General features: G+C 39.7%; 1 protein-coding gene across 1 annotated transcript in view; it reads right to left on the bottom strand.

The window, feature by feature from the left end:
* The window catches only part of LOC132644160 (uncharacterized), a 32,180-nt gene extending 19,093 nt beyond the window's left edge, over nucleotides 1-13,087 (bottom strand). The window contains exon 1 of the mRNA XM_060360738.1: nucleotides 12,491-13,087. Within this exon, the coding sequence (XP_060216721.1) occupies nucleotides 12,491-13,087 (597 nt within the window). The remainder of the gene's footprint in view (nucleotides 1-12,490) is intronic.
* Nucleotides 13,088-13,412: the final 325 nt, after the last annotated feature.

Below are 13,412 nucleotides of genomic sequence, written 5' to 3'. Positions count from 1 at the left end.
AGGAGCAATCATGTACAAACTGAATCATCGTTTGAGACTTGATAGAATAATTAGAATGAACCAACACTTGAGAATCAAAGACAACTGTCATGTCAAGTACCAATGAGAAATAGAGTTCATTGGAGTCATGTATGTACGTCGTTCGCTCACTTTATGTAATTCATGCCAAAAAGAAAGAAGGGATAACTTTACATACACTTTGGAGCCTTTAAAAGTAGAGTCATCATCAATGACTAAAATTGAGAAAATCTAGAAGTAGCTCCACATTCTCATATTCGCTTTGAAATCATAAACTTGAGTTCTTAAAAAACGAAATCAACATTATCGTTGTCACCATCATAAAATCATTCTTATCCTCCACATCATGAGGAGCTTTAAGAACCATGGACTTTTAGTTTTTTGAAAACAAGAAGGTTACGGAAACATTTATGAAATCATACCATAAGAATCATGCCTTTGAAACAAAGGGACGAGCCTTATCATACCTGTTCAGCCTCCCATTATCTACACTTATTCATCCGAGCTCGCAATTCTACATTTAAGAGGATTCATACAATCGTTAGACTCATCGTAGTATATTTGTGCTAAGCTCTCAAGTCAAACTATTTTATATCCAGCTGAAAATCGGGCAGCATTTCCCCTGTTTATATGCCTAGCCCGGAATCTCAATTCAGCAACCAACAACTACAACAACAATACCAACAACAATAACATCATTTCCAACACCAATATGTACCATAAAACAGTAGCACGCGTTTCTGCTCTGTCAGCTGAACTTGTAACGTCCATAATTCTCTACTCCGAAGTCCAATCGACGAGCGGTTTGTTGCGTTGGAAACTAGACTCGACAAAATTCATTTTAGGATTTTGTTTCACCTTTTGTTTCACCTTAAAACACTTCATATGGTAAGATATATTCGTCCACCAAGTTTAACCAAAAATTTCACACAAAACATTACCCATCCTTTTTCCAAAGTCGTACTACTCAATTTCTGCCACTCATTTCCTTATAAAACCTTATGGTATACCTTATATACATCCTTCCTCATTAAATATACTTAATAATGCTTGCTCCTTATATTCCAAAGTGGTTTTACTTAACCATAACTCAACGTACTTATGTTTCAAATTTGATAAGTGCTTCTTCGAAGATACGGGGTGTAACATCCTTCCCCCCTTAAAAACATTCATCCTCGAATGTTGTAGTGAGCTGATCCTTAATATCTTCATTGAATTTTTGTTCGATTACCATATACTTATACTATAATTTGGTCAGTCTTGTCCTGCTCTTTCTTTGCTCCTTATCAAATTCATTTGTGAGTCGTACAGTCTTCAATCCTCATGTATACAAGTTAGCTAGTATTCCATTCTGATTCTGTCTTCCTTCCTGTGGTTTAACTAGCCACGCCACGGTTACTCGCCGTCCTACGAGCGTCCTTCCTCTTCGTTCCTCATTTCTTTGTTAACGGATAATTCCCTTGCTCGAATATAGCATTTTATTCTTTCTCTTGTTGTCTCCTCCGATGCTATCTTGGCTATCCATACTTGTACTTGTTGAGCTTAGATACGTGCTAGATTATCCCTTCATAATTCATCAGCCAAGCTTTCCGATTCATCATAGATTTTCTTATACTAATGTCCCGTTGCTTGTTCAACGTTACTCTGCTACTGACAAACCCTTACTCTTAACGGTTACGTTTCTTCAACCATCCATCTTAATTCCTTTCCATTATAGGTTATAACCATGTCCTTAATACGATTTCTTAAATACGTACATTCCTAATGTTCCATTACCATCTCTATTATTCCTCGTAGCAGGATTATATATTGCGATGAACCAATAATCATAGTTCGAACTGGTCTATAGCTCACAATATCTTCGAGTTCTTGTCAAACTCTCCCTTTACTCCCTTTGCCTCAAATCTTGCAATATAACTTATAATTATAAGGTTAGGGCAATTCTCACTTTACCACAGCTTCTTTCCAATATCGGTATGGTATACTTACCCTTGACTTCCTTATTCCAGTGATCACTTAGTTAGCTGTCATTCCTTGTGGGCTTTTCGGTGTGTCCATTCCCATCTGTGGGGCATAACCTTACGCTGATGGTTCATATAATTCTATAATACATACCCTTATGCTTAGTATGGTTAGTGACCCGTGATATACTTTCTAATTTCTATTGATGCTGCTTCCTTTCTATCTGCACCCACATCATTCTTCCTCTCTTTAGAGATCGCCACACCGCTTATCGTTACTCCCTTTGTTAAGATTCTTATATTTTTCCTTTAATATCAAGATTTTCTTTCGTTGTAACCCAAAGTGTCCTTTGTACTCATCATCCATTTCATCATTCTCTTTGTAGTTAGCTTGTAGAGCTTTCTTACTCTCTTTGTTACTCTTTATGAATTGGCTGCTGCACTTTAAGAGCCTTAATGCATTTTGACTGGTAGTTGAAGTGTTGTACTTTGAATGACAAGACTGCTGCTATCCAGTAGTTATTGCTCACTGCTGACTGAAAGGGTTCAGCTGTTGGCCACACCCATTGCTAAGAGTTTTCCTAAGCTTGGAAAATCATTTATTTTGAGCCAACTTGTTGCTGTTACATTCAAAAAATGGAAAAGAAAATGTCTACTGCTCTCTTCTTGAAACTTTCCATGAGTGCCAACTTGTTGTTGTCACTATGCTGCATTATTCAGCTAGGTTACTGTTGCTCTTTGAGGCAAGTAACTGCTGTAGTTGAGGCACATTTTGTGCTTTACTATGAGGAGAACTGTTGGTGTGTTTTGGGCCATCTAATGTTGTATTTTGGCTGAAATGTGGTTGCCTTCTAGAGGAAGCTTCTACTGCTGTTGAGTTTTAAAGAGTTACTGCCAATATTGTAGTTTGAAATGCAGCAACTACTGCATTTTTGTTTGTTGGTTCTCTGTGTTGCTGCATTTTGCTAGTGTGTTTTGCTGAAGTTTGCAGTGTTGTTACTTCATTTAAACTGCTTCATTTTGTTGGAACAATACTACACTTGAGTTCACAGTTGAGAATTAGATGTTTACTGCATTTCATAGGTTATATGTTGATAAGCAGCCTGTTATGTTTAGTTTGCTGTTGTTTTCTTGCTACATTGGGCTGCCATTTCCACAACAAGTATTTCATGTCTTTAGTGAACTAGTTGTTGCGTCTTTGAAGTCCAAAGAATGATACTGATGTTGTTTTCAAGCTACTGCATGTTGGAACAGATCACTGTTACATTTGGCCAAGGCAGTGGTGGTGTTTGAGGAACATATGCTACACTTGAAGGAAAAGTTTTGATGCTATATGATGGTTGATTTGAGATCTTCAAGTTTAAAGTGAACAGATGCTATATTTGATCAAACAGCTGTTGCTATGTGTTCTGTTAAAGAAACAGATGCCACACTTTGATGAAATATCATTGGTTTGAATAGACACTACACTTGGGCATATGAAGAGTTGTTTAACTTGAGGCCACATGTCAAAAAGAACAGATGTCTATACATGATTTTCATTTACTGATTTGAATAGATACTTAACTTGACGATGCCTAGTCCGGAAAGGTTTTATCCCTCGGTAGGCAATGATGATCTCACAGGGTTTTCACGAGTTAGCAACCAACCTGCGCTTGGTGAGGCAACTAGAATGACCCTTAGTTCGCAGCCGCGACATGATTTGGTTTCCTTTGGCATATTCGGAACCGTGAATCTGAGCCTTCGTAATCAAAGCTCCCATAGTTTGGTACGAGACCGGGGGATAATATATTCATAAACGTCACCCCATGGGGTGGCGTATCCTTTTTTACTAACCCTTTTTATTTCATTTCATGCGAGGTACATTTAACTAATAAAGGTCCACAAGATGAGATTCAACAAAGACGAAATGAAGTAAGGTCAATAGATAGCTCGGATGAAGGATTAGAAGGACATAGAAGAGTGAGGACAAGACTGCTGAAGGATTTGAGCCCGATGCCATAAAAAGCTAAACTTTCTTTCCTATCCTTTAGTATAAGTTTTACATTATTTTACTATATGAATATCCGAAATATATTTGTATAGATATTGAAACCCTTACAGGTTAGAACCTAGTATTTGGGTAGAGGACGTTTCGAAATTGTATTCAAATGATAAAAGAGTGGTATTCCACTTGATTAAAATAAATAAAAGTGAAAGTATATTTTCTCTATTTTCTCTTGCAAAAACTTGATTATTTTTTAATACTTCTTTCAAAGTGTGTTTTTAATTTGAGAAATCTTAGAAATAAAGTAAAAGAAACATTGGGGCTAGACCCAACTTAATGAATTCAAATAAAAATGGAATTTTGTTTAAAGCTTGAGTTTGGGAAAATAATTCTGAGGATACAGTTGGTTGAAGAGATGAAGAATGTGGATAATGTATGAATTAATAAAAGATTGTACATATATATACATATATTTTCTTACAAACACTTATCCTTATAAGTAAAGGAACTATCATTTTTATCCCGGATATTTTAAATCTGAACTTAAGATATCCTTATTTAAAGGGAAATTCTTTAATTCTTTTAAAACCAAAATGATATTCCATTATAGTATTTTTATATGGGAAACTAAACAAAACATAAGCAATTTATACATAATCACACATTGAAGCTCGAAGGTCAACCATATTCTACGGATCCTTAATACTGGGGTGCCTAACACCTTCCCCAGGAGATCACTAGAACCCTTACCTAGAACTCTGAATTATGAAGGTTTCTTCACTGCATTTGAATAAATCCTTTAAAACAGGTTTTCTAATTTCCTAAAAATTACATGGCGACTCTTTTTCAAAACAAGTCCGAAAGAGCGTCAACGAGTTCGTGGTAGCCTTCTTGCGCCCTAAACCCGCGCGAAAAAGCGAAACATTGCACCGCTTGCTTGATTTAATTATTCATGTCTTTATTTATCGTTAGTTCAAGGGTTCGCTTACCGTGGTGGGAAAGGTAAGTGCCCGCACGGCTTAGCCGAAATAGGTCGTGACAGGTGCCTCTGGATTTGATGTTCCTGATGCATGAATTAATGAAAATGCACAACGAAGGAGGTAAGAGATCAGTTCAGAAAATGCATTGGTGGGTACTGTTTGTAGTCCTTGAGTTTATTGGCCTAGTGGTAGTTACATGACATCGACATTTTGAAACATGAAATATTGGTAATATAGTGGTCAGTGGGATGTTCATAAGGCGAGCAAGAGATATGTCACCTCGTCAAACAGAACATGTACATTATATTTGCATAAACGGTCACATTGGAATAGCACCTAGTAAGATTGATTAGAACATTTATATGCAGGGGAATTTTGGTACAACAAGCAACATTGAGCAGGCATTACTGAGACAATTTTTATTTCTGATCCTGGTGGTGTAGACATTTCACAGGAAGCCACTAAAAATGAGTGAATTGGACTAATAGATAATGAGCTTCTGGGCAATCCCTCTTTCGAGTAAACTGAAAGGGGTCCAGCTTGTAAAGATCTTCAAGTAGGTTGCTTGATTATTTCATTGCTCAACAACCTTAAGGACAAGGTTGATTTCAAGGGGGAAGAATTGTCATGAACCCAAATATAATTGGGGTACATGGGACGCACGTGAGTTTTAAGTGTCAATTCACTATCATATATACACACATGGGCATAACTGAAGGGTTATGAAAAGTGTGGCTAATTCTTAGGTCTTAACTCTGTCTCTCTTCTCTCTCAATTGTTCTTCTCTTCCACCATCATCTTCTTCTATCTTAATCTTTTAGGATTTCACAGAGGAATTCAAGCTCGTTAATGGAGTTACTTCGAATTAGTTCTCTTTCATTTTACTCTTTCATTGTAGCTGCAGTTGTATTGAATTCTACAAGTAATAAAATTTTCATATTTTCCCTAATTCTTCGATTTCGATTCAAGAATATTTCATTAATTTATTGGAGTTTTACTTATAAAAGTTCAAACTCAAGTATATTATGCAAGAGTTTTGTTTGTAGGGAGTTTCAAATTCCCTAGCACAGTACCAACCATAATTTTAATTGTGAAGGTTCAGACTACAGGAAAAATTGATGAAGTTTGAAATTTTGTTATTCTTTTAGTTAATTTATTGCTATACTAAGTTGTAATTTACTCTAGAAAAGGAAGCTCTCAAGAATCCAACTTCCTCCAAGGTCCCTCTATCATTCAAGATAAGTTCTAATGATGATTTTCAGTTAATTTCAATTCCACGGCACCTTGTTAACATGGGTAAACCCTTCAAATTCATAGATAATCGATTGAGACTTTGTTTTGGATGAAAGAACCCTAGAATCCGAATTCAAGAGAATTGAACGTCAAAATGGTAACCCTTCATCCTTTAATTGATTATAGCTTTGTATTGATGATTATAGACTATAAGTTCATGGGATATGAGTTGATGGGTTTGATAGAAAAGCATGAACAATTATAGGTTTGGGTTGTTGACTAAAAGTGTTGTTTATCTTATGGGTGATGAAGAATGATATTAGTTGTAGCATTATGAGATTGTAGAATTATCTAAAAGCAGGAGGATGGATTGTTCGGTGTAGAAACATAATTGACGAGAGTTTGTGGAGCTTCACCACCAAGTTTTGATAAAATGCTTAGATGACCAAAACATGAATATTGTTATAAATATTGATTCCCATTGACATATATTTGAGATTAAAGTCGAAAGGGGTGAAGAACGTTGTAGTACGCTAAAAGGCTTCAGTTAAGGTTATGTAAGGCTAACTCTCTACATGTGGGAATATTAATTATTCTCCCCATGCCACGTTCTTTTACTACTATTATGATTTTCCTCAGAAATAGAGTTAAGCCTTAGTTTCATGGAAAGCTTCTGAACTTGTATTCTCTAAATAATATGATTTCGTAATTCGTTCATGATTGTCATTCCGAATATAGTGAACTCAGTGTGTAATCAGTATAGACTCATGTTTGATATCCCATGGGTCTCAATTATGAAAACTCAGTAAGCTTATGAACTGTAATGCTTTAAACTCCATATTCAGTTCATGAATACGTGTCTCAGCATAGTAATGTCCACTATTCCAGTGTTATGCATTACAATATTATTCTCAGTTCCTTAATATAAATTGTTAAATGATAAACACCTGAATTTGGACCTGAGATCCGCAGCTTTATGTCTAGTCTGAATAATACAAGAGCATCTAAGGAGAATAGTACAATCTGGATTACATAATACATAAAATGTCTATGTCTCTGAAATAAAGGTAAGACATATGATCCGGATGATCACCACGTATCGGCCATGCATCATGAATGTGTGAGAATACGTGCAATGCGTATATGAATCATCAATAATCAAGTTCAATATCACAAGTACCAACAATGGGGTACGCCAACAATGTATCATATTACAATACCAAACGTGGTATGCCAACAATATGTCAATATCACAAGTACGAACAATGGTATGTCAACAATATATCAATATCACAAGTACCAACAGTGGTACGCCAACAACATATTCAAGTATAAATACCAACAACGGATATGTCAATTCTATCTCAATCAAGATGATAACTCAGTTTCCAACATCTACCAACTACTCATGGCATCAACTAGCACAAAGGACAATTAAAGCACACATAACGGGGTGGCTAGTCCGAACATACAACAGGGCCTAACCTAAGCCAATATTCAATCCGACTTCATACCCGAAGGTTCGCATGCTGTCACCGACATTATAATCTAAATATATGCTTCGCGATACGAAATCTCACCAAAGGAAAGCCATAACCTACCGGGACTGCCGAACCGCAATACCAATAACTCACTCATTTGCCTTGCCCTTCCGCTGAACCTCAGAACCAAAGTAGTCTAAGCATAATAGAATTCTATATTAGAAATCATGAAGAATGATACTAATATTGCTATTATTTCAATTAGGTTCGGGAACAAAATCCCAAATTAAGTACTAGGTGATCATATCCCAACCACTAATTATTGATTTAACTCAAGGGTTAGCCTAATTTCCGATTTCAAGCAAAACCCCCAAATTGGGTAAAAACCCTAAGTCTTCAATTCCGAAATTCAATGCTAAAAGTGGAAGATATATGATCAATGAGCTTAGATTAGTCAATATCTAGCATAAACATCACCAATTTATCATTAATAATCCCAGGGATAATGTTCTTCCAAAACCCTCTTTTAACTCCCATCACTATGGGTTTATTAAAGGAAAAGGAGAATCTAACATGATAATGGTTTAAAGGAAGAATGAAGTAATGAGCAAGGTTTACCTCCAAAATTCTCCTCCAAATATCCCTAAGAACAGTTTCTTCAAGCTCAAATATCGAAATGGGAGATAATGAGGGTCTAGGGGCTTTTAACACTTCATCAATATTACTAACAGCCCGTCACCCGCTTTAACGGTACTGGGACCGCCCCAGCGGTCACCTGACCGCTTCAACGGTCAAGCCTAAAATGCTTGGACCGCTTCAGTGGCAGGCATACCGCCCCAGCGTTACTGCTGCTGTGGTGCTGGTGCCGCCAAAGCGGGCACCAAACACCAGAAAACTTCCCAAATTCCGCAATTCGATTCGATTTTCCATGTAGTTCCCGAGGCCATCTGCTCACATGCCATACTGATAGACGCATATAAAAATGTGCTACGAACGCCTCCGTGGCCTCAGAATTCCCAACGGAGGTCTCGTTAACCGAGTCAACCCCCGATGTCTTAATTCTAATTTCCCAACCCAAGTCCTGAAATGCATCCGAGTGCATTGGAACCGAACCAAATACACACACAAGTTCTAAACGGCCATCTAGACCTATAGGAATTGATGAAATTCCGAAAAAAGTTCATTTGCCCAGAAGTCAACTTTGGGTCAACTATTTTTCACTTTAAGCCCATTTTTTTCACAAACGTTGCCCGAATCCGGTCTAGACATCTCGAAAAGTGTTTCAACGGTTCCCTCGGGTCAAAAGTGAGCTAATCAATGCTCGGAAACAGGCAAAAATGCCGAAAAGACTATAACGACCAAACGTGTCGTTACATCAGATACCAATTGAACCGTCGCTCAACCTAGAGCGAAGAAAGAAAGAAAGTCGGGAAATACCTGAATCAATGAACAACTGGGGATATCGACTATGCATGTAGGACTCGGTCTCCCAAGTAGCCTCTTTCACAGGATGGTGCTTTCATTGCACCTTCACAGAAGCAATTTTCTTTGACCTCAACTTCTGAACCTGCCTATCCAAGATCGCGATAGCCTCCTCCTCATAAGTCCAATTCTCATCAAGCAATATAGAATCCCAACGGAAAATGTAGGTATCATCGGAATGCTATTTCTTCAGCATCAAAACATGAAAGACCGGATGAACTCTCGCCAAGCCTGGCGGCAATGCTAACTCATAAGCTAAATCACTGATACAATCCACAATCTCAAACGGGTCAATGTACCTGGGGCTCAACTTGTCCCTCTTACCAAACCTCATTACACCCTTCATGCGTGAAACCTTCAATAGAACCTGGTCACCAATAGAAAACTTCAAATCTCGAACCTTTCAGTCCGCATACATTTGTTGCCGGCTCTGAGCTGCCACAAGTTTGGCCTAAATAACTCTCACTCTATCAAAGGACTCTCTCAATAGATCCATGCTCTAAGGTCGAGCCTCGAGCCCATCAAACTGACCAATTGGAGATCTACATCCCCTACCATATAAGGCCTCAAAAGGCGCCATATCAATACGCGAATGATAACTGTTATTGTACGCAAACTCTACCAAGGGCAAGTGTTGATCCCAATGAACACCGAAATTAATAACACACGCTCTCAACATGTCCTCGCGTACCTGAATGGTCCGCTCAGACTGGTCTGGGATGGAAGGATGTACTAAGATCCAACCGGGTACCCAACTCTTCATGATATGCCCTCCAAAATCGGGAGGTAAAGATAGTACCCCAATCAGATACAACAGAAATAGGAACCCCATGCAATCTCATAATATCCCGAATATACATCTTAGCTAACCTTTTCGCGGTATGAGAAACCTGAATTGGGACAAAGTGAGCGGACTTTGTCAACCGATCCACTATCACCCAAATAAAATCAAAGTTATCAAGGGTCTTCGGAAGACCCGTGAAAAAATCCAAGGTAATCCTCTCCCACTTCCACTCGGGAATGGGCATCCTCTGAAGCACCCTACCAGGCCGTTGGTACTCATATTTTACCTGCGAACAATTTCCACACTTAGCCACAAAGTCAAATGTATCTCTCTTCATTCGACGCCACCAATAGTGATGTCTGAAGTCACGGTACATCTTAGTCACCCCCAGATGAATGGAATAGCGAGAGCTATGAGCCTCGGATAAGATCAACTGAATCAAATCACCAACACGAGAAACGCATACGCGACCTCTAATCCTCAGAATGCCCTCAGAATCAATCACGGCCTCCTTGGCCTCACCTCTCGAAACTCCATTTTGAATCTTGCTCAACTGAGCATCCTCAAACTGATGATCCCTGATCTGATCCAATAAATATGACCTCACCTCTATACAAGCCAAAATCCTGCTCGGGGCTGAAATATCGAGACGGACGAAACTGTTAGCCAGAGTCTGAACCTCCATGGCCAACGGACGCTTGAAAATAATCAATCGAGCTAAACTCCTAATGCTCACTGCCTTGCGACTCAAGGCATCAGCCACCACATTAGCTTTCCCGGGATGATACAGAATAAAGATGTCATAATCCTTCAGAAGCTCCATCCATCGGCGTTGCCTGGAATTAAGATCTCTCTGGGTAAACACATGCTGAAGGCTACGGTAATCAGTAAAAACCTCCAAATGGACACCGTATAAGTAGTGCCTCCAAAGTTTCAAGGCGAAGACTACGGCCAACAACTCTAAATCATGGGTAAGGTAATTCTTCTCATGAACTCTTAACTGACGGGAAGCATAAGCTATCACTCTACCCTCCTGCATCAGCACCGCACCCAAACCCATACGGGAAGCATCACAATAGACAGAGAAATCCTTACCTTCCACAGGTAAGGCTAGGATCAAGGTTGTAATCAAAAGGAGCTTAAGTTTTTTAAAGCTCTTCTCACAATCATCCGTCCACTGGAAGGGAACATCCTTTTGAGTCAATCTAGTGAAGGATTAAGCAATGGCAACAAAACCCTTCACAAAGCGACAATAACAACTCGCCAAACCCACAAAGTTACGACTCTTAGTAACAGTAGTGGGCTTCGCCCAATCTCTCACAGCATCAATCTTCTACAGATCAACTATGATCCCATCCTTAGATGCTACATGGACCAAGAATGCTACAGACGCTAACCAAAACTCACACTTAGAAAATTTAGCAAACAAGCTATGTTTCTTCAACAACCCAAGGACAGTACGGAGATGGCTCTCATGCTCCTCTCTACGCTTGGAATACACCGAGATATCATCAACAAACACAATCACAAAGGAATCGAGGAACGGCCTAAAGATGTCATTCATCAAAGTCATAAATGCAGCCAGAGCATTGGTAAGCCCAAAAGACATCACTAAAAAGTCATAGTAGCCATATCTCATTCGAAATACTGTCTTCAGAATATCCTCCACCCTAATCTTCAACTGGTGATAGCTGGAACGCAAATCAATCTTCGAAAACACCGAAGCACCCTGAAGCTGGTCAAACAGATCATCAATACGAGGTATATGGCAATTGTTCCGAATAGTGACCTTGTTCAACTAGCGGTAATCAATACACATCCTCAAAGTCTCATCTTTCTTATTCACAAATAACACAGAAGCACCCCAAGTGGAGACGCTCGGTCTAATGAACCCTTTATCAATAAATCCTGCAATTGTTCCTTAAGTTTTCTTAACTCGACAGGTGCCGTCCGATATGGTGGGATGGAAATACGATGAGTGCCTGACTCCACGTCAATATAGAAATCAATGTCACGATCGGGTAGCGTACCCAAAAAATTCGACGGGAATACCTCTGCGAACTCGCTCACAGTAGGGATAGACTCAAGGGGTGAAGATGCAACAGTCGTATCACGAACGTGCTCCAAATACGCTAAACACCCCTTATTACTAACTTCTTTTCCCGAAGAAAGGAGATGATCTTCTTCGAAGCGCGACTAGGAGTACCTCTCCACTCAAGCCTAGGAATGCCCAGCATGGCTAAGGTGACTATCTTGGCGTGACAGTCCAAGATCGTATAATAACGAGAAAGCCAGGATATACCCAATATAATATCAAAGTCCACTATATCAAGAATCATCAAATCTACCCAAGTGTCATACCCTATAAAAGTAACCAAACAAGACCGGTAGACTCAATCAACAACTACAGAATCTCAGACCGGAGTAGACACGTGAATAGGTATATCTATGCTATCACAAGGCAAATCCCAACCAACAACATAAAATGCAGATACATATGAATAAGTGGATCCAGGATCAAATAACACAGATGTTGCTCTATGACGGACAGAAATGGCACCTACGATCACAGCATCTGAGGCCTCTGCCTCGGGCCTACCAAGAAATGAGAAATAATAGGCTCCACGATGCCCAGTCTGGGATAACCCTCTCGCACTCTGAGTACCACTTCTAGCTGGCTGGGACTTACCTCTAGAACCATGTGAAGTACCGCGGCCTGACTGAGCATCGCCTCTCTGAGAAGTCCCGCCTCGACCACCGGATGATACATGAGTCCTCGGCGGCTGATGATCCTGCCTAGGTCGGGGACATCTCCTGGAAACATGCCCAACCTCCCCACAAGAGTAACAAGTAAGAGGAGTCGAGTGCTGAAACACGGAAGCTGAAGACCCGGATGAAGCAGCCCTGCCCACCGGTCTAGAGAACAAACTCTCAGGAGCTCTCTGCCTAAGTAACTCACTAGAGAAAGCCGGTAATGTTGAATGCACGGGACTATTGGAATAGGGCTGAGATGGCCTCGAAAACTGACCGGCACCCCTCGAACCAGAACCCCCAAAACTGCCAGTCTGACGTGGCCTCTTGTCATCACCACCAAAAGCATGGGCCTTAGCGCCCTTAACCATAGAAGCATGCTTGATAATGGACTGGAAGAAAGCCCCCATAGAATCTATCTGAAGGCATAGAATCTATCTGAAGGCAAGAAATCTATAGAGAGCCCACTAGTCCTCCAACAAAGCGCCTGATCCTATCGGCTTCAGTAGTGTTGCACCTCCCGTTTTCATTATAGGAAAGACTTGTGGCTCCCTAGTTGAGTATGCCTTGAAATGGAGATTTGTACTCGAGTATTGAGACGCTAAGTATTTTACCCCGTTTATGGAGGTATAAGCCGGTATTCCAGGTATATTACACGATTAAAAGTTGAACGGATTAAACCGACGCAGACTGAGCGAATTCAAGGAAGTCTGCAGACACCAGACATTATCGACG

The sequence above is a fragment of the Lycium barbarum genome, chromosome 6 (genome assembly GCF_019175385.1).
Source record: "Lycium barbarum isolate Lr01 chromosome 6, ASM1917538v2, whole genome shotgun sequence".
In the NCBI taxonomy this organism is placed as follows: Eukaryota; Viridiplantae; Streptophyta; class Magnoliopsida; order Solanales; family Solanaceae; genus Lycium; species Lycium barbarum.
This window is presented reverse-complemented; position numbering and strand designations above follow the sequence as displayed.